Below are 18,785 nucleotides of genomic sequence, written 5' to 3' on the forward strand. Positions count from 1 at the left end.
TTACTTTTAAGTTTTTGACATTATAATCAAAATCCTGCAGAAATGTTGGATATACAGTAAGTACATTACAGAAAGGCATACTCTTAAAATAAATTAAAACTACTAACATTCTGTATGTGTTTTGTTTTTTGCTGGTAAATAAAAAAGTCACCATTTATCACGAGTCATGTGCAAGTAGGAAGCATAATTGTCAGATTAAAAATTCGTTAAACTCATCTGTATTAAAAATTACTTTGAGGCCATAAAATGTAAGCAAGGCAACTTTAGGCTTTTATAATCATTCAAAGTGGATGTTGAAGTGTTTAAATGGAATAAGCAATAGTGAGGATAACTCAGAAAAGAGCACAGCCAGAAACTGCTTCTGACTACAGGCCCAGAGGTGTAGTTCCAATCCCACAAGTTTGCGATGCTGTTTGCGAATGTTTATTAGAACAATGGATTCGGGAAACTTTGGTAATGTTGAAACTCATGATAGTAGTTGGCCAAAAATGGTTTTGGGAAATGCACCATAAGTAGAAAATTAAGCCTGTTTTGATCAGAACACTACATTAGTTTAATGACAGATTTGTGCTGAATCAAATTTACACAAAAAAATATTCTGCTGCTTGTTCAAACCACTTCTGTAAAATTATCCTAACCCTTTTGTGCTGTTGGGGATGTTTTCATCCTTTCTGAGGTGATTTTGAGTCTTAATTTAGCCATGATTTTTGGTGACAAACCTTATTTAGACACATATTTGCTTTGAAATATTTTTTGATTGCAAAGCCATGACACCATATTATCATGCATTCCTGATTGTTGCTGGTTTTCCTTGTTGGGAATAGGTCAAATTTGTAAGCTTTTCTGTTACACAATACCCAAGGGATAAAGAACACAATTCTTGAGATTTTTTGAGGGGGCAACTTATATGTTTTATGTTCAATCCACTTATATTTGTTAAGTTAATCAATTTGTGTTGGAAAGACCTGAATGAATTGTGTGGAACCCTGCATTTTTACAGTGTAGACAGAATCTCTGATTATAGTTAGTTCTGTTTCCTTATTTGTCTCCAGTGTAACGTTAGTACGGTAAGAAACTATTTGTTTCATGAAACAGCATATTTGCAGGGCTGACTATACAAGATCTCAATTAAGTAAGGAACTTATGTAAAAGTGTTTATAGTGTGTCTCTGTTAGTTTGTTTGTAACATATTGTTTGATATGTAACAGGTATTTACCAGTTTTAACCAAAAATTATCCATATATTGTTGTCAAAGAGTATCAAAGCAGCATCCTTTTGAATCTAAAGCACCTAACATTTATCAAAAAATATACTGTAGTATTATAATTATACACTCATCAGCACACTTTATTAACACAAATTTCTAATCAGCCAATCACATGGCAGCAACACAATGCATTTAGGTATGATTAAGATGATCTGCTGCAGTTCAAATCGAGAATCAGAATGGGGAAAAAGTTGATTTAAGTGACTTTGAATGTGGCATGGTTGTTGGTGCCAAATAGACTGGTCTGAGTATTTCAGAAACTGGTGATCTACTGGGATTTTCACGCACAACCATCACTAGGGTTTACAGAGAATGGTCCGAAAAAGAGAAAATATTCAGTAAGCAGCAGTTCTGTGAGCGCAAATGCCTTGCTGATGCCAGGAGTCAGAGGAGATTGGCCAGACTGGTCCGAACTGATAGAAAGGCAACAGTAACTCAAATCTCCTCTGGTTACAACTGAGGCATGCAGAAGAGCACCTCTGAACGCACAACACGTCCAACCTTGAGGTGGATGGGCTACAGCAGCAGAAGATCACAGTGGGTGTCGCTCCTGTCAGCTAAGAACAGAGAAACTGAGAATACAATTCATACAGGCTAACCAAAATTGGACAATAAAAGATTGGAAAAACGTTGCCTGGTCTGATGAGTCTCGATTTCTGTTGCGATATTCGGATGGTATGGTCAGAATTTGACATCAACACCATGAAAGCATGGATCCATCCTGCCTTGTATCAACAGTTCAGGCTGGCAGTGGTGGTAATGGTGTGGGGGATATTTTCTTGGCACACTTTAAGCCCATCAGTACCAATTGAGCATCGTGCCAACACCACAGACTACCTGAGTGTTGTTGCTGACCATGTCCATCCCTTTATGACCACAGTGTACTCATCTTCTGATGGCTACTTCCAGCAGGATAATGTGGCATGTTATAAAGCATGAATCATCTCAGACTGGTTTCTTGAACATGTAAATGAGTTCACTGTACTCAAATGCCCTCTACTGTCACCAGATCTCAGTCCAATAGAGCACCTTTGCGATGTTGTTGAATGGGAGACTTGTATCATGGATGTGCAGCCGACAAATCAGCAGCAGCCTCATATGGACAAAATCTCCATTTCCAGTACCTTGTTGAATCTAGGATTAAGGCAATTCTTAAGGCAAAAGGGGGTCCAACCTGTTACTAGTAAGGTGTACTAAAGTAGCAGGTGAGTGTATTCTAATAGTACAATACATTATTATGAGTTATTATAAAATGCACATTTCAAACACCAGAACACAATGACGTTTGAGTGATTAGGCATTAGAAATGAGAACATATAAAGGTTAATTTAGTGTTCAAATTAAATCACAAGAGATTTGATTTATTTTATTATGTTTACCTATTGGGGTCGAGAAGAAAGATCTGCATGTGCTCTTTAAGCATCAAGGAATTTAATTTGAAGAAATTCAATCATTTACACAAGTACAACAATATATGTTTCTTTATTTGTGCAATGCAGTGATCTCATATATATTTTACATTAAGTACAGTATATTAAATATTAATATACATTAAATACACAAAGATTGATTACAGGTAATAAGAGCAGTTTACAATACTGTTTAAAAGTTTGCTGTCTGATTTCTTTAACATTTCTTTATTGTTGATGGATTGATTTATAAGTATTAGTCCTTTCATTCAGGGATTAAGTTTAAAATGTAATTATTTTATGTATGAAATTCTTTTTTTCAGTTGGATTATTTCAATTTTTCATGTTATTACTAAAAAGGACTTCCACAATAAAGAAATAAATTAAAAAACAAACAAATTATTTAAATTTTTCTATACAGACAATACTGAAAATGATTTCTACAATAAATAAACAAGTAAACATCACAAGAAGAAATGTTTCTTGAGCATCACATTAGGACTATTTCTGAAGGATCATGTGAAAATGTGAGCATGTGAAATTAATTAAAATAGAAAACTGTAATATTTAAAAATATTAAGGTCAAAACTTTATATCAAATATTAACACCCCCAGAACTTTGAACAGGAGTGTACATGTCATTAAAGCAGCCATATGTTCTGAAGTAGTCAAGGCAATACATATTTTTGGAAATAATGGGTTCTTTCTGCTCATTCCATTTGTGTACATTTTTTTCTAAAACATTTTAGTCGACTAAGGAAAAATCGCAGTAAAATGAACAATAATTACCTCTCATGAGGCCCATAAACATTTTAAGACATGCACATCCATGCCAACCTGAACGTCAGTTCATAAAGATCACAGCAGTAACAACAAACACCCATCTGAAAGATGCCAGCTAGTCATTATTTGCAAAGATCAATTATTCAAAGTATATATGATTTCACTTAGTTATACAGTACAGAGAAGGTCAAGCATTACACCGAGTAGATTTTCATAGCTGCCTCGTCATTCGAGAGAGCTACAAAGTCACCATTCGCCTTCAAATGATTTTCACTGTCTCCACTGTGACTTTGTGTAATGTTGTTTTGCGCTCTCTCTCTCTCTCACTCCTTTTGTTGACAGGGGTTCACTGAGTCCTCCCCCCTGTAACAGAAGGAGAAGATGGACTGAGTTATGAGAATGGCTCACCCTCCAGTCTTTCTACGCAAATTTTGATGTGTCTCTCAGAGTGGGTCATGTTGCTACGCATGCAATGATCTTTACGTGTTCTCGGTTTCTAGCAAAACCACATTTGAGTCTTTAAAGAGTTTGTTATGAGTAACTGAGTAAACAGTGTTGAAAGTGGAATGTCTTACTCACCATTTTGCACAATCCTGCCGTCTTCCTGCTTACATATAAAGGAAAGAAATGGAGTCAGTTTGAGGAAAGAACTCTTATAAACCTGAGGCAATCATCTCAAAATACTTACCAAGCATCCTTCTTTGCCTTTTAGCACCGGCATTGAGAGACCCAGGCCTTGGACAATCCTGCCCACCACACTGCAAACAAGATGGGGCAAAAAAATGTTGTTTGGACATCTACAGCCAATATGTCTGTGTGCAAATGCACAAGAATCAAACCTGACATGAGCTCACCTGGGAGTTATTGAATCCATCTCCGTCACGCTGGCTATTGATTCAGGAGGAGGTGAATAAACTGTTGAATTTAAGAAATATGGTTTTGTGTTTGTATTAATATGAAGCTAGACAGTCACTATCTTTTAAAATGTAGCTTTTGTCAATGAAAATGGTTCCAAATTGGGTTTTTACAGTGATGCTATCAGGGTACTTAAAGGGATAGTTCACCAATAAAATGAGATTCTGTCATCATTTACTCATCCTTCACTTGTTCAAAAGCTATTTGAAATTCTCCTGTTGAACACAAAAGAAGATGTTTTGAAAAACGCTGGTTGCTTAGATCCATTGACTTTGTATTTTTTTAGTACTATCAAAGTTCCTTCAAGGCAAATCTTTTCACTCTGCAGCCATCTTTGAAACGTCTCTCAGGCAGTGTGTTTGCATTTGGTCTTAATGGGGAAATTTTCCAAAACTGTTTGCCAAGCTTATGATTACATTACATATTTGGAATCACCAATAAAGTTAAACAACAACCGTCTAAGTTTCATTTCTAACATCCAAATCAAATAAAATCAACATATTTTCAGGCTGCGCACTCAAATGGAACGAGATCACAACACCAACCTCATTTATGGCCATTCTACATATTATCATCTGCTAGATAATGCTTCGTCAGATCGTGCTGCTCTTCAGAAGTAATTCACAACTTGGTCTTGATGGCGAATCTCCTCCAGAAATGTCTTGGTTCATTTAAAAGTACTTTTTCTTAGGTCTGTGAAGCAAGTATTTGCTGAGATTCCAGTGCGTTTGTTGACCACCAAACCGTCGTAAAAGCACACGTCTGGTCCGAACTGCTACCCCAAAGAATCGTCAGTCTACGGTGAACTATAACTGGCTCCTGTACTAGTAGGCAGGGCTTCCTTCGCCATATTGAGCGTTACACTTTTCCCATTTAAAACTATACGAGTGTCATGTCTTGTGTATTCTGTAGGTACTATGGAAGTCTATTGGTTCCAGCAACCAGCATGTTTCAAAATATCTTGTTTTGTGTTCAACAGGAGAAAGAAACTGGAATAAATGATGAGGTAGTTTTCATTTTTGCGTAAACTATCTCTTTAAGTAAAGTCAATTTGTCACATTCAGTTTTTAAGTAAAATATTCACTTTTTAAGTGTATAGTGTGTCATAAAGATCTTTGTGAATGTTAACGGTCTGCAAAGATCAAAGTGCAGTTATTCTCATCATTCCAGTGTTATTTCATTCATAAACTTACATAGGTTTTAAAATAATTTGCATAATGGTGGCATATATTGCTCACTCTGTATTCACAAACAATAGCCATGTTTGCATCCAAAAAATGCATTATCACTTTATTATTTAAATCATTTAGTTTTCGCCAGTAGAAACTTGTTCTTCACAAAAATTGTGATGAAACATTTTGGTCAACAAAATAACACTGTAAGGACTTGCTTAAACGGATAGGGTGAAATGATCAATTATCAATATTAAATATCATTGCTATTCATATCAAGGCACTGAGGAAGCTTCTAGAGCAACAATTCAGGAACTACTATTGTGTGTTTGGTTTCTGACACATACTATAAGCTTTAGACCAATCCCAGATGACTGATATAATGCAGCACTTTTGAATTTTTAAAAATGTATCTAATATATATAAGCAGAGGTGCCGCTGGGGAGAAAGCTAGGAAGATATTATCAACATCAACTTCTATAACCTCCTTCCCTCCCCGAAAGGTTATCCGAGGGCCCATGCCAGCCAGAAGTGCCCCTGTATATAAGACTAAAGCCGTTATTTTTAAGAATGTATGGTTTAAACAATACCTTTGTTTGAGCACTGTGAGGACCGCTGTGAAGAAGAGCTGGAGTTTGGGTGTCTGGCCACATGATGTGGTATAGCGTTCTTTATCCAGTTTATTACCCTGTTCACACATTGAAAAAAAATAATGCAACTTAGATCAATCTGTTTACACATGGTATTAATGGAACACTCCACTTTTTTGGAAAAAGATTCATTTTACAAGTGACTTAGAGTTCTGAATCCATTCAGCCAATTTCCGGGTCTGGCGGGAGCATGTTTAGCTTAGCTTAGCATAAATCACTGAATCGGATTAGACCATTAGCATCTCATTCAAAAAATTCCAAATAGAGTTTTGATCATTTTTCCAATTAAAGCTCAAGTCTTCTGTAGATACACTGCGTAATAAGACCAGTGGAAAATGAAAAGTTGCTATTTTCTAGAGTGATATGGCTAGGAACTATTCTCTCATTCTGGCGTAATAATGAAGGGACCATGGGTGCAGCAGGCATGATTATGTAATACAGTGCTGTTATCAAGATCAGCAACAAAGCCATCAGCAACAAAAGCCATGGCCCTCGATTAATACGCTGGAACAGAGTACAGCTCCTAGCCATAACAGCTTAGAAAATGGCAACTTTTCATTTCCATCAGTAGATACAGAATTAGAGTCAATCTTTAAATAGAAAAATTACCAAAAATGTTTTTTTTACATTTTTTTGAGTGAGATGCTAATGGTCAAATCTGATTCAATGATTTATGCTAAGCTAAGCTAAATGTGCTCCTGCCAGACCCGGAGATTGGCTGAATAGACAATACATTTTAAAACTCAACTGTTTAACTGTAGGAGACTTACCTATTGTCCTATATTGTCCTAATTCCAAATATAAGGTGTTTCTTTAGAAGGCATTTTGGTCAATTGGATCACAAATAGACAAACGAGACACATTTCCTTTTACTCCAGCTGTTTTAATCAGTCTATGGTTTTAATCAATCTTTTTTGTCTACTTTGACCAATTTCTTTGGAGTAGAGTCTGAGTGGATGTACAGTTAAAGTCAGAGTTATTAGCCTCCTTTTGAATTTTTTTACTTTTTTAAATATTTCCCAAATGATGTTTAACAAAGCAAGAAAATTTTCACAGTATGTCTGATAATATTTTTCTTCTGGAGAAAGTCTTATTTGTTTTATTTCGGCTAGAGTAAAAGCAGTTTTTAATTTTTTAAACGCATTATAAGGTCAAAATTATTAGCCCCTTTAAGCTATAATTAACCTAGTTAAGCCTTTAAATGTCACTTTAAGCTGTAGAGAGGTGTCTTGGAAAATGTCTAGTCAAATATTATTTACTGTCATCATGGCAAAGATAAAATAAATCAGTTATTAGAAATGAATTAGTAAAACTATTATGTTTAGAAATGTGTTAAAAAAATCTGCTCTCCATTTAACAGAAATTGGGGGAAAAAAATAAACAGCGTGGCTAATAATTCAGGGGGCTAATAATTCTGACTACAACTCTATTCATAGACATAGATATATACACTAGATATCGCATAGGGACCCTGAGCATGCGTCAATAGCGCCGCCACATTGGTACAGTGCTCCCAGGACAAATGTCATTTAACCGTACTAGTCAAGACAGTGTTATTACGTGAAGATGCGGGACTTTAGAGCTGTCTACGGGTGTAGTAACGAGCAAACAAAGAAAACGAAGCACAAAGGCAGAACATTTCAAAGGTAATATTAAGTTTTTTTTCTGTTTTTGTATGTTCTGAACTTTCGTGCTAATCGGGTAACGTTATTGATGATAACAGTCTCTTACTGCATTCACCATAAGGCAAAGCAGCACCAACTCACACTAAACACTCGGCTCATGCTAGTTTTGTTGAATTAAATCAGCGAACAATGCAAAAGAAATATGACAACGAGATGCTGCGCTGCCAGAAACTTGTATTATTGTCGGCTAACATTACTGAAAGAGTCGTTCGAGGGATTCATTCACAAACGAATCGCTCCCTCCATCAGTATGAGAATTAAAGCAGGAGAGGGGTGTGTTTCAGGACATAGATCAAATTTAACAGGGAGGGTGAATAGTACATTTCTGTACACACAAACACTAGCTTTTTGTCAGGAATGCCCGTGTGATCACTGATCGATCAATGTAGAAAAGTGATGTAAAATTATAATTTTCATAATTATAAAAAAAAAATTACATACTAACATCCAGGGAAACTCCCGATCATAGATATATGTGTATATCTCTGGCTTTGGATGGCCACAGTCCTCCACTGTACCTTGGTCCCGCATTCATTTCAAAGGAGCGCTACCCTGTAGCAAGATGGCGGCGCTATTGACGCATTCCGTCCAATAGACAACAATAGGCCAGGCGACATCTATTGTATATATCTATGAACTCTATTTAGTTTTTTCTGATCTTTTCACAGAATTTCACTCACTTTGGAGGGAACTGAGCAGACATTTCCATCTCAGGCCCCTCATCTTCTGATACCAGTTCTACTACTGGTATGTGTGGCAAGGGCTCCATGTCTGGGGTAAAAAAAAGATACACAGTACATCCATGAAGTTAAAATGCTAAATAGCTCAATTGTTCAGCTCATAATTTTGCTATATTTTAAAATGCAACCTGACTGATTCACACCTGGAAGGTCCTTAGCATCATAAACCTGAAGTCAACAGAAAAGCACAACAAAAACAAAACATAAGACAAATGAAAGTGCAGAAAATTTTCCATCTGGTTTTATCTGTATTTTTTTTATATGTATGATAAAATATTGTTATTTATAATTATAATTCATTGAAACTATCTAATAGTGACATGTATAGTTTGAAACATATATATATATATATATATATATATATATAATATTATATTAATAAATAAATTAAACAGTTGTTGTTTACAAATGAATAATAATAATTGAATCAAGTTAATAATGATTTAAATTAAATATTCACCTGAAATAAATATAACCTAAAAAAGGACAGAAATAAGAAATGTATATAAAATAATTTATATATATATATATATATATATATATATATATATATATATATATATATATATATATATATATATATATATATATATATATATATAATATATTTTAATAATATATTAATAATATATATTTATTTGTGTGTGTGTGTGTGTGTGTGTGTGTGTGTGTGTGTGTGTGTGTGTGTGTGTGTGTGTGATATCTATTAATTTATAACCATTTAAATAGATAAAATATATATATATTTTAATTTCTCTAAATTAACATTCGATATACTGGATAGAAGATGTTTATCTGTTTTAGTTATTTTTAACACTCGGTTAAATAATTCCTGTTGAAAATCAAGTCTTGCACATTTTGTTTGTTAACCTCTGTGACTTCTTCTGAATCTGGAGGCTCTTCCCGCATGTATTTCTCATCCGGCTGTGGGACGACCTTCCCAATTCCCTGTGAGATCCAGCCAATAACACCAGTCCTGTCAAACATATCCAAGTCAAATGGCTGAAATGATTCTGGTGTGCTTGATAAAAGAAAGAGTAATGTTATTGGCTTACTTTTCTCCAGATCCTTCATCCTGCAGCGCCTAAAAGATGAATGAAAGAAATTTTAAAAAACTCAAAAAAAGAGCATATTAATCCAAGATATTGCACACAAGAACAGTCTCAGCACTCATCTGCCAATTTTAGGTAAATTTTTGGCTTTTCCTAAAGTGTTTTTTAGACTAATGTAAAAGACAATATCTAAAATTCCCTTTTAAAAGTCATCTTTTTCCTGTAGATTTCAATTTGTTTCAACAATTATTATTTCCCCTGTACTGAGCCATAAAAATTAACATAAATCAAAATTCACATTTTCATTTATATCTGCATTTTGCTGGTTTTTATGGATGGATTTCTTTATACATAATTTGTTTAAAAATATATAGAGAAGGGAGATTTTTAAATTATTTTCTCAATTATGGAGTGATAATAAGGCCTTTTAAAGTAAATATTACATTATTTATTAATTAAATAATTTAATATTAAAATTATCTTAATGAATCAAATAATCTGTAAATTATGTTGACATTAATATTTCTCATTTTCTGTAACTAATGGTTTCTTATAGGGATTTATAAAAAACACATTAAAAAACGGGACTTATTAACATTTTGGTTCATTAAATGCGCATGTTTTAAATAAAAAATATAGTCATATATTAAAACAAGCTAGCAGCTTGCTAAATCATGTTAGGATGTGCCAATATGTGGTAAAATACGATAGTAACATAAAACTTTTCTAAATATTGCAGCAACATGTTAGAAAATATTAACAATTTAATTAATTGAAACTATCTAATAAGAACATGTATAGTACTGGCACAAAATTCACATTTTTTTTATATCTGTATTCTGTTGGTTTGTTGTTTCTGAATAACTTGCACAGAAAAAAAAGGAGATGTTTGATTTATTTTATGGCTGCTAACAGTATTTTCTCAATCTGATGCATGAAAGGAGCGTAGTTGATTAAATAATACAGAATGTCTTTTTTTGACTTTTGTAAGTAAATAAATATTGCATGAATTTCATATTTTAATATTTGAAAAAACTTTTTTAATGCAATAAATTTTAATGCAATCAATCAACTGTGTTGAGACTGTTAGGTGAATTTTGTTTTACCCTGTTCACCTGCATTGTTTTGCTTTAATAATATGAAAGAGGTATAATCATGTACTTTAGCATCAGAGCTGGCTCTTGGGAGAAGTGGGCTTCCTGCTGGCTGAGGGAGTGCGCTCGCAAAACCATTGGATAGCCAATTTAACATTCCAGCCTGGACACTAAAACAGACACAGATATTGGCGATATTCAGATTCAAACATACACAGATTATGCTTGTGTATTTTATAGATGACACAGGTTAAGACTCACCTGCCCTGTGAGGTTTGAGATGATTGGTCATCCTCTCTGCCTGGTCTGGATGAGTTGACCTTGTCTGCATGTCAATTAGAGATTATGGGTTAGTATTTTTATTGTAATAATGTGTTAAAATCTAGATTACAAGATAATTATTATTATCTTAAACCATAATCCTAAAGATAAACATTATGTTTACAAGCCTTTTGCACTATATACTGTTGTACATTATACTGTATTTCTTTGCATTATATACTGTTTTACATCTGCACAACTCTGGTTTGCACTCCTTGCCATGTGCCCTTAAGTGTAATTGTATTGTTTACAAATTTTTATTTTTGTACTTATATTTTTAGATTACATTTTAGACATAATTGTATTTATTATAATTTAAAGTTCTGTTTTTTTTTATTAATATTATATGTTAGGCTCCTAGGGTCTGAGAGTAACAGTTTTGATTCTCTATATGTCCTGTGCATGTGGTTGAATAGACAATAAAGCTGTCTTTGACTTTGACTACACTTATCAACTTTTTTTTGTTTCTATTAATAATAATAATAAATAAAAAAAATCAAGATTTGTGTTTTATTCTACAAACCACTACAGTAATTTCCTTCCAAATTTTAGGTTTAAATGAGTAAAAAAGAAACCATGTTGCAGGACACAACTTTAACACAACAAACATTATAATAAGAAAGCAATATTTGGTTGAATAATGAAATATAATATACTGAAATATATATATATATATATATATATATATATATATATATATATATATATATATATATATATATATATATATATATATATATATATATATATATATATATATACTATAATGAAAATGATATATTATTAGACTTTTATAGAGTATGAAAATGATAATTTTACTCAAGCACATGCCTAGTAAGGTTATGTACACCTCATAGCTGTATATCTAAATATACAGTACATAAATTAAGATAAAAACTAATTCTAACTACAATGTAAAAACTACAGTAGTATTGTAAAATAATCTTGCTACAATAATATCTAAAGAAGATGTTGTAAATGTACCTCGATTTGATGCTTTTCCATTCTTTATAAAAGAAAAAAACAAGAGACACAGTTTAAGAAAATTAACAAATCAGAAGACAGTTTATGTGAACATTAATAACTCTTGCTCTTTACGATTGACTTTTTCTTATATGGGTTTATGAAAGAATAAACACTGGTTTAATCAGAGTTAAACACAAAATACATTAATAAAAATACTTTGTAACATTATAAAAGAGAAAGCTAAGAAACGGTCATATTATATGCAGGTTTTAATGAGTTTTTAACTTTCTGAAACAATATAGTAGTATTGAAGTGGATAGTGAAATATTTATTGCTAAATCATGTTAACTATGCGGATCATGTGGACATGCTAATGTTGTAGTACTAAAAACATACAGTACTAACAACATGTCAGAATATCTTAGCCAAGATAAAAAAAGTTTAAAAAGTGTTTAAAAAAAATGGTAATACGGCATCCTTAGCAACAGGGCAAGACAAGCTAGCAAGAAACATCTTTCTCCTTGAAATGTGGTAGCATTACCCACATATAGCATTATAACACAATAGCTGAATATATCATGAATTATCCAGCCTAATCTCACGAGGAAAAGTAACTATTTTACGTTTTGTCAGTTAAGTGGGTTTTTCGTTCGAATTCAGTTGTGTGAAAACGTACGTTTTTAAAAGAAGGAGTGGCACCAAACCCCACACCTAAACACAACCGTCATTAGGGAATAAGCAAGTCATACTAAATTGTACGAATGAGATCAGACAATTTTGAGCAAATTAGCCACTAAATCAAAAAGTTATGAATAAGATGCCGCAAGATAGCAATAGAATTTTGCTTGCTACAGTTTATTTACCAAGTCTGAGATACATTTGGTATCAATCAGCATATTATATTGAATTTAGACAAAAATTACATTCAGGTACAGCATGATGAGGTTTGTTTAGTATTAATGTGCTAAAACACACTAGTGCCATGCTACAAAAACCTGTAGCTTTATTTTTTAGAACCTGCTAACAGTGCTCCAAAAATGTAGCAACGTAATATTAAAGGATTACAGAGAATGATGGTGAAGATGGATTGGGATCAGAATGTTTGCATCACCCACATAAACAGCATGACCCTTGGACACATTTAGCATTAATCAGATTATTCACTGCATTAAATAAAGTCACAAATATTACTGAGGTGTGTATTATGAGTGCATGTTAATGGACTTGTGGGTTTACCGCAGTGATAGCCTCGTCCCCCAGATCATCCTGTGTATTAGGAGCATGTGGCACAACCTTCGCCACCCAGTTAAACATCCTGAGTGGAAAATAGGATATATATATCTCTTAAATACACATACAGTGTTGATAACGATGAATAAAATCCTACTGTTTAAATAAAAAATGGAGTAAGAATGGAGGTCTTAACTTGAAATGAGTTACAACTGATTATGTTTCATCCTTGTCAAGCTTAGCTTAACACCCATGGACCCTGCCTCGGTGCTAATGCTAGTCTTATTTGCTTGAGTCAACAATATTTAAAAGCTCTTGTTGCTAATATTTCATCTTTGGGAAAGCTCGATGAAGTTGAAGTTGTCCAAATTTGAGGGCATGTTTCCAGGGAAACCCCACAAGAGATTCAGAAATAGAATGAAGTAATTTTTTGCCACATCCTTAAGCAAACAGGGGCTTGATAAGCATGTTGGAGAACAATGAACATAGGTTAAGGATTAGTTCTCATGACTGCTTGCTGTAAAATTGTCAGAAATGTCTGGAGGCAAATGTCACACTAGTGCTAATAAGTTTTGAAGGATTCTTAAGGTCTGTTATGAAAGCCATTTATGATTAGCAATGATTAGCAAGTGGTGAATGGATTCAATCTTGTGTTATAAAGCAAAATGAACACTCCAGGCCCAGCAAAAACAAACATTGCAACAAAACACTAGTTTTAGGTTCCTGTTCAGTTATTTTTTTTAAAAAACCAAATAATTTTTTGTTTTAAGAAAAAAATGTTAGCATGGTGTTGTTAGCATGATGCTAACGTTTGTGTTATCAATTAAAATGGCACAAAATGACATCTGTTGTTGGAATAACAAAAAATGTTTAATGTGTCTTGCTTGCCTCAATTTTCTAAATGGGTCAATGTCAAAATGATTGACGTGGCCAATCATTTTAAAGTAGGCGGGGTTTACAATTGACAGAAGCAGAGTGAAAATTCTAACGCGAATGTAAAGTATCTTTTTACTGAAAGCGAGATGAGATGGAATTAGCAAAAAATTTAAAACGACATTCTACCGGAAACGTACATTTACACTTATGAAAAACGTGACAGGGCCTGACTTAAGCTAGTTGTCCTCAAAAATCATACATAAACAAGCATAAAATCATACAATTCACTCATGTCACTTTCGAGTCATAGCCTTAAAGGTGTATTGCACGCATTTTATGTTCAATTTAATGCAAATGTGACAGGACTGACAGAAGCATGGGCACAATTGTAAATTTATTTGTATTATATATATTTGTAGTATTTATTTGTAGAATTTATTTAGAATTTCATGTTATCATTTACATTAATTGATTAAAAACAACTTAAAACTGCTATTTCTGAACAATTTTTTTTCTAAAAAGTATTTAGCATTACTATTAAAGCTGTAGGTTCAATAGGGCTGAGGACAAGGACAATGACAGGGTTTGTACATTTGTAAAGTGTTTTTAATAAAGAACAAAACTCTGAGAACCAAATTCCTTTACAGAACAACTCACAGAAATCCTCCATCAGTCCCAGTTTTGGGATGAAATACGTTTTATTCACTGTATTTCCGTTTTTATTTCAGGAAGAGATCATGTACGTTTCTGGTAGAATGCCCCTAATATACGACTGTTGGTTTACTATAAGAAGGTTAAACAACAGTCAGTTGCCAATACAAACTATTCAACATTTGACTCAAATAAAAATATAATAGAATTAATGTGATTTGTGTAATCCTTGTGACCATACAAAAATAGTTTTGAATTTTCAACATATTTGTAATACAATTAAAACTTGAAATTTTTAAAATATTTGCAAGGACTCAACACATGCTTATGGCCTAGGCTAAGCTTATGTAACATATAGCTGATTCTGAAAAGGTTCAGCTATATTGTTTTATTAAACAGTTCTAAATTGACAAATATTTTATAACATCATTATTCTTTACTATTCGACACAAATGTTGTTCCTTTGTACATTATTTTTGTCAAATAATGGTGAAAAACTGTATATTTTTATGTGTCCTCTCCATCTAAATCGCCATAATGTAAAGTATTTGATTATGTATATCAAGTCCACTCGCAGAAACTTTAGAAATTTTAATTTGTTTAGGGCTGAAAGAATTACTATACAACACCACTACAAGTCATATCCTAAAACACTTGTCGGATTTAAATTACTGCTAAACCATCATCCTAATGCTGCAAAACTGTTGACTCGGTAAACAAATATTATAATAACAAATTTCCTACCTGAATGCTTAGCAGTGGCTGGGCATTCCGTGAGGATTGACACCATTCAGAGCGGACTTCAGCAATCTGTAAGGATTAGGATTGAGGCAGGACTGGCCTAACAGGATTAAATCTTGAAGGACAGTGCTACCACTCAGAAGATTATGCTTAAAAACAATGGGAACTGTTAACAAGATACAATGAATGGTACAGTTAATGTCAAGAAAAATGGTTACATTCTGAAATGGTAAAGTTTCAGTTTAGATGTTTTTATAGGATTTACGCATAAAAGTTTTGACTCTAACAAAAAATGTACTTTTTTCCATTTTTATTAGCTTGCTTTGCTTACTGGCCTGGTTCGAGAATTAGTTCGAATTAGCATATACAGCTAATAATAGTTAGGAAGTAGATCCATGTGAACTACACATGATATAGAAAGTTCATTATCTCAGTTCCAGTATGAGGGCTGACTAAACTGCGGTGTTAGATGGGATTTAAACACATTGCAGGATAGCCTACATCTTCAGTTCCCCGCAGTGAGATTAAATCCTTAGCTAAGATTCAGATAGAATTTGTATCATACAGAAAACACAGTTTTGATAACAACTGGTAAGATTTGGGTTTGATATAATTAATCAGAGTTATAGGAACCAGCAGAAAGAACGCTAATTCACGCTACATGCTAAATTCATTAACCTAAACTGCCTTGCTACTTACAGCACCTGAACTCTGCATTCAGGTCCTACAAAATGTAGGACAGTTTACATTGATTCATTGACTTTTGAGATTGACTGCATCTAACTTGTTGCTTTCAGAAGCCAATGCTATGGCTATGCCAGGTCTGAGTAGCTAAACGGCAGCAGATCCAATAATGGGATAAAGGCAGGATAAGCTCTGAACCAGCGAAGGCCCGACGCAACTGATCAAGGGCAAGCTGATGCCTTATAGACACAAACCGCAGCTGTTTTCAGGTAAACTATAAACTGATCTCAGGTAAGTTCCTGAAGAGTGCCTCTTTCAGCACCCTCTACCATGTCGTCATCGAGTCCTCGAATTTGATTGGAGGAAGCGTAGAAGAGAGTTAATCTAATCCTCTAACAGGATATTGCCGGAGAAAGTGAAGAGAGGAGGTCCTATGAGTTTGTTTGGGAATTAAAATGAGAAAGGGTGTAACTGGCTTGCTCTGGTTTTTATAACTGATTGTGAAGCGTTTCAATTCTGAATACAAGCACAGAAATTTGGTATGTTTAAGTATGCTGTGGTGATTATGCATTTCCCTCACTTGACAGGTGTGATGTCAAATAAGTGTAGTAAAAAGAGCCAAAATGGCTGCTGCTCCAGTGAGCCACTGCTGGTAGATGTTGGATTTACATCACCTGACCTAAAAAAAAGCATCTTTTTTTGGTTAAGTCCAGCCATTAATCTACTTACGACACTAGGGGGAGAATCAAACAACCAAATGTTTGGTAATAGTTCATATAAAAATGTAAAATAGAAATTTTGCAAAGACTATAGGCTAATTGACTAGCATTATGTAAAGCTAGTTCAATAAAATCCTTGCTGAGTAGTTGTTAATAATCACCTAATTAAATTGAAATATTTAACGCATTAAAAAAATGTCTAAATAATGTGCAAATTTTATAGTCTATGCTTGCTGGCTAATAAGATAGTGAAATGCTATGCTAGTTTACTGAATTAGTAGCTAACCCTAACCCTAGTTTTTCGCATTTGCATTTTTGCATCAAACAAAACCAGAAAACCAAAAAAAAAAAAAAAAAGAAAAAAAAAAAGTTGTGTCTGTGTGTGTGTGTCTGTGTGTGTGTTGTGCATGACTGGATCCTGTAGTCCATAAATGGCGGGTTTTGCTAACGGATCCGTTAGCGTTCTGCACTTGCTAGATCACTGATAATCATAACAATGTTAACATGTTGTATGAATACAATAATTTTGTGTATAAGCTAAGCTAACAGACTAACTGGTTAATAGAATGCTAAGCAATAGGGATGCTCCGATCGATCGGCCGAAAATCGGTATAGGCCAATAATCACATTTAATGACTTGATCGGTACTCGCTAATATGGGCAATCTGATGAACCGATTGCTGATGTTTGTTCATGAGCTTACAAGCAGAGAAAGACACACGTGTGCTCCTGTATATTATACAAATAGCCTACAGCAGCCACTACTCGTGAGGAGGTAAATGATGCGTGGGGGTGTGAATGATCAATGTGCTCGCATCACAACAGCTAAAATATATACAGATTAAAAATTAAGCACTGAGTGCGACCTCTGTTTATACAGTTTATTTGTGAGACTCATGTGAGTGGTGGTCTCTTTGTTGCAAGTGCAACCATTGTATTTACCCTGTTTTGAGCTGCTGTGACATGAGCGGAGCAATTTGTATGTCTTACTCATTCGAAAATTACCTAAATGGTAAAAAGGGTGTGTCTAGGGTTAATATGCAACATCCTTAATTTATTCACTTAGGTAAGGTGAGTTTTTCCACTTAAGTATCATATTTAGAGAGAAAATGTGCATTGTGCATTCTAAAGCTTGAAGTATTAGAATTAGTATTCGGTATTGGTCGATCACCATGGCAAGGAATCAGTACTCGGTATCAGCCGATCACCACGACAAGGAATCAGTACTCGGTATCGGCCGATCACCATGATAAGGAATCAGTATTCAGTAACGGCCGATCACCATGACAAGGAATCAGTATTCAGTAACGGCCGATCACCATGACAAGAAATCAGTACTCGGTATCGGCCGATCACCATGACAAGGAATCAGTATTCGGTATCAGCCAATCACCATGACAAGGAATCAGTACTCAGTATCGGTCGATCACCATGACAAGGAATCAGTACTCGGTATCGGTCGATCACCATGATAAGGAATCAGTACTCGGTATCGGCCGATCACTATGACAAGGAATCAGTATTCGGTATCGGCATGACAAGGAATCAGTATTCGGTATCGGCTGATCACCATGACAAGGAATCAGTATTCGGTATCGGCCGATCACCATGACAAGGAATCAGTACTTTGTATCGGCTGATCACCATGACAAGGAATCAGTATTCGGTATCGGCCGATCACCATGACAAGGAATCAGTACTCGGCATCAGCCGATCACTATGACAAGGAATCAGTATTCGATATCGGCCGATCACCATGACAAGGAATCAGTACTCGGTATCGGTCGATCACCATGATAAGGAATCAGTACTCGGTATCGGCCGATCACC

At 34.3% G+C, this 18,785-nt stretch overlaps 1 protein-coding gene across 8 annotated transcripts; it reads right to left on the reverse strand.

Moving 5' to 3' along the window:
* Positions 1 to 1,328: 1,328 nt before the first annotated feature.
* LOC141380947 (uncharacterized) lies at positions 1,329 to 16,622 on the reverse strand. Of its 8 annotated transcripts, none has more exons than XM_073943022.1 (14): positions 15,556 to 16,280; positions 13,291 to 13,369; positions 12,073 to 12,094; positions 11,029 to 11,092; positions 10,835 to 10,937; positions 9,677 to 9,705; positions 9,492 to 9,597; positions 8,765 to 8,789; positions 8,562 to 8,652; positions 6,137 to 6,234; positions 4,314 to 4,347; positions 4,148 to 4,217; positions 4,039 to 4,066; positions 1,329 to 3,822 (listed from the first exon to the last, which is right to left on the reverse strand). In XM_073943022.1, exons 2-14 carry the CDS (start codon positions 13,366 to 13,368, stop codon positions 3,806 to 3,808), a joined length of 765 nt encoding a protein of 254 aa, XP_073799123.1. In that variant the 5' UTR covers position 13,369; positions 15,556 to 16,280; the 3' UTR covers positions 1,329 to 3,805. The 8 variants fall into 8 exon arrangements, with proteins under 8 accessions (XP_073799123.1, XP_073799124.1, XP_073799117.1 ...); XM_073943023.1 differs by having other exon boundaries at positions 2,678 to 3,822; positions 4,039 to 4,063; positions 15,556 to 16,544; XM_073943016.1 differs by having other exon boundaries at positions 2,684 to 3,822; positions 4,314 to 4,374; positions 8,750 to 8,789; positions 15,556 to 16,525.
* Between the last annotated feature and the right edge of the window lie 2,163 nt (positions 16,623 to 18,785).

This window comes from Danio rerio, chromosome 25, assembly GCF_049306965.1.
Source record: "Danio rerio strain Tuebingen ecotype United States chromosome 25, GRCz12tu, whole genome shotgun sequence".
Taxonomy (NCBI): domain Eukaryota; kingdom Metazoa; phylum Chordata; class Actinopteri; order Cypriniformes; family Danionidae; genus Danio; species Danio rerio.

What these genes read in the sequence shown, in the direction of transcription:
- LOC141380947 (XM_073943016.1), bottom strand. Translation starts at nt 13,368, where the DNA reads ATGTTTAACTGGGTGGCGAAGGTTGTGCCACATGCTCCTAATACACAG. An exon ending in GAGCCAGCTCTGATGCTAAA is followed by an intron (nt 9,706 to 10,834) that starts GTACATGATTAT and finishes TTCATCTTTTAG; the next exon opens with GCGCTGCAGGATGAAGGATC. An exon ending in CTCACAGTGCTCAAACAAAG is followed by an intron (nt 4,375 to 6,136) that starts GTATTGTTTAAA and finishes TAAATTCAACAG; the next exon opens with TTTATTCACCTCCTCCTGAA.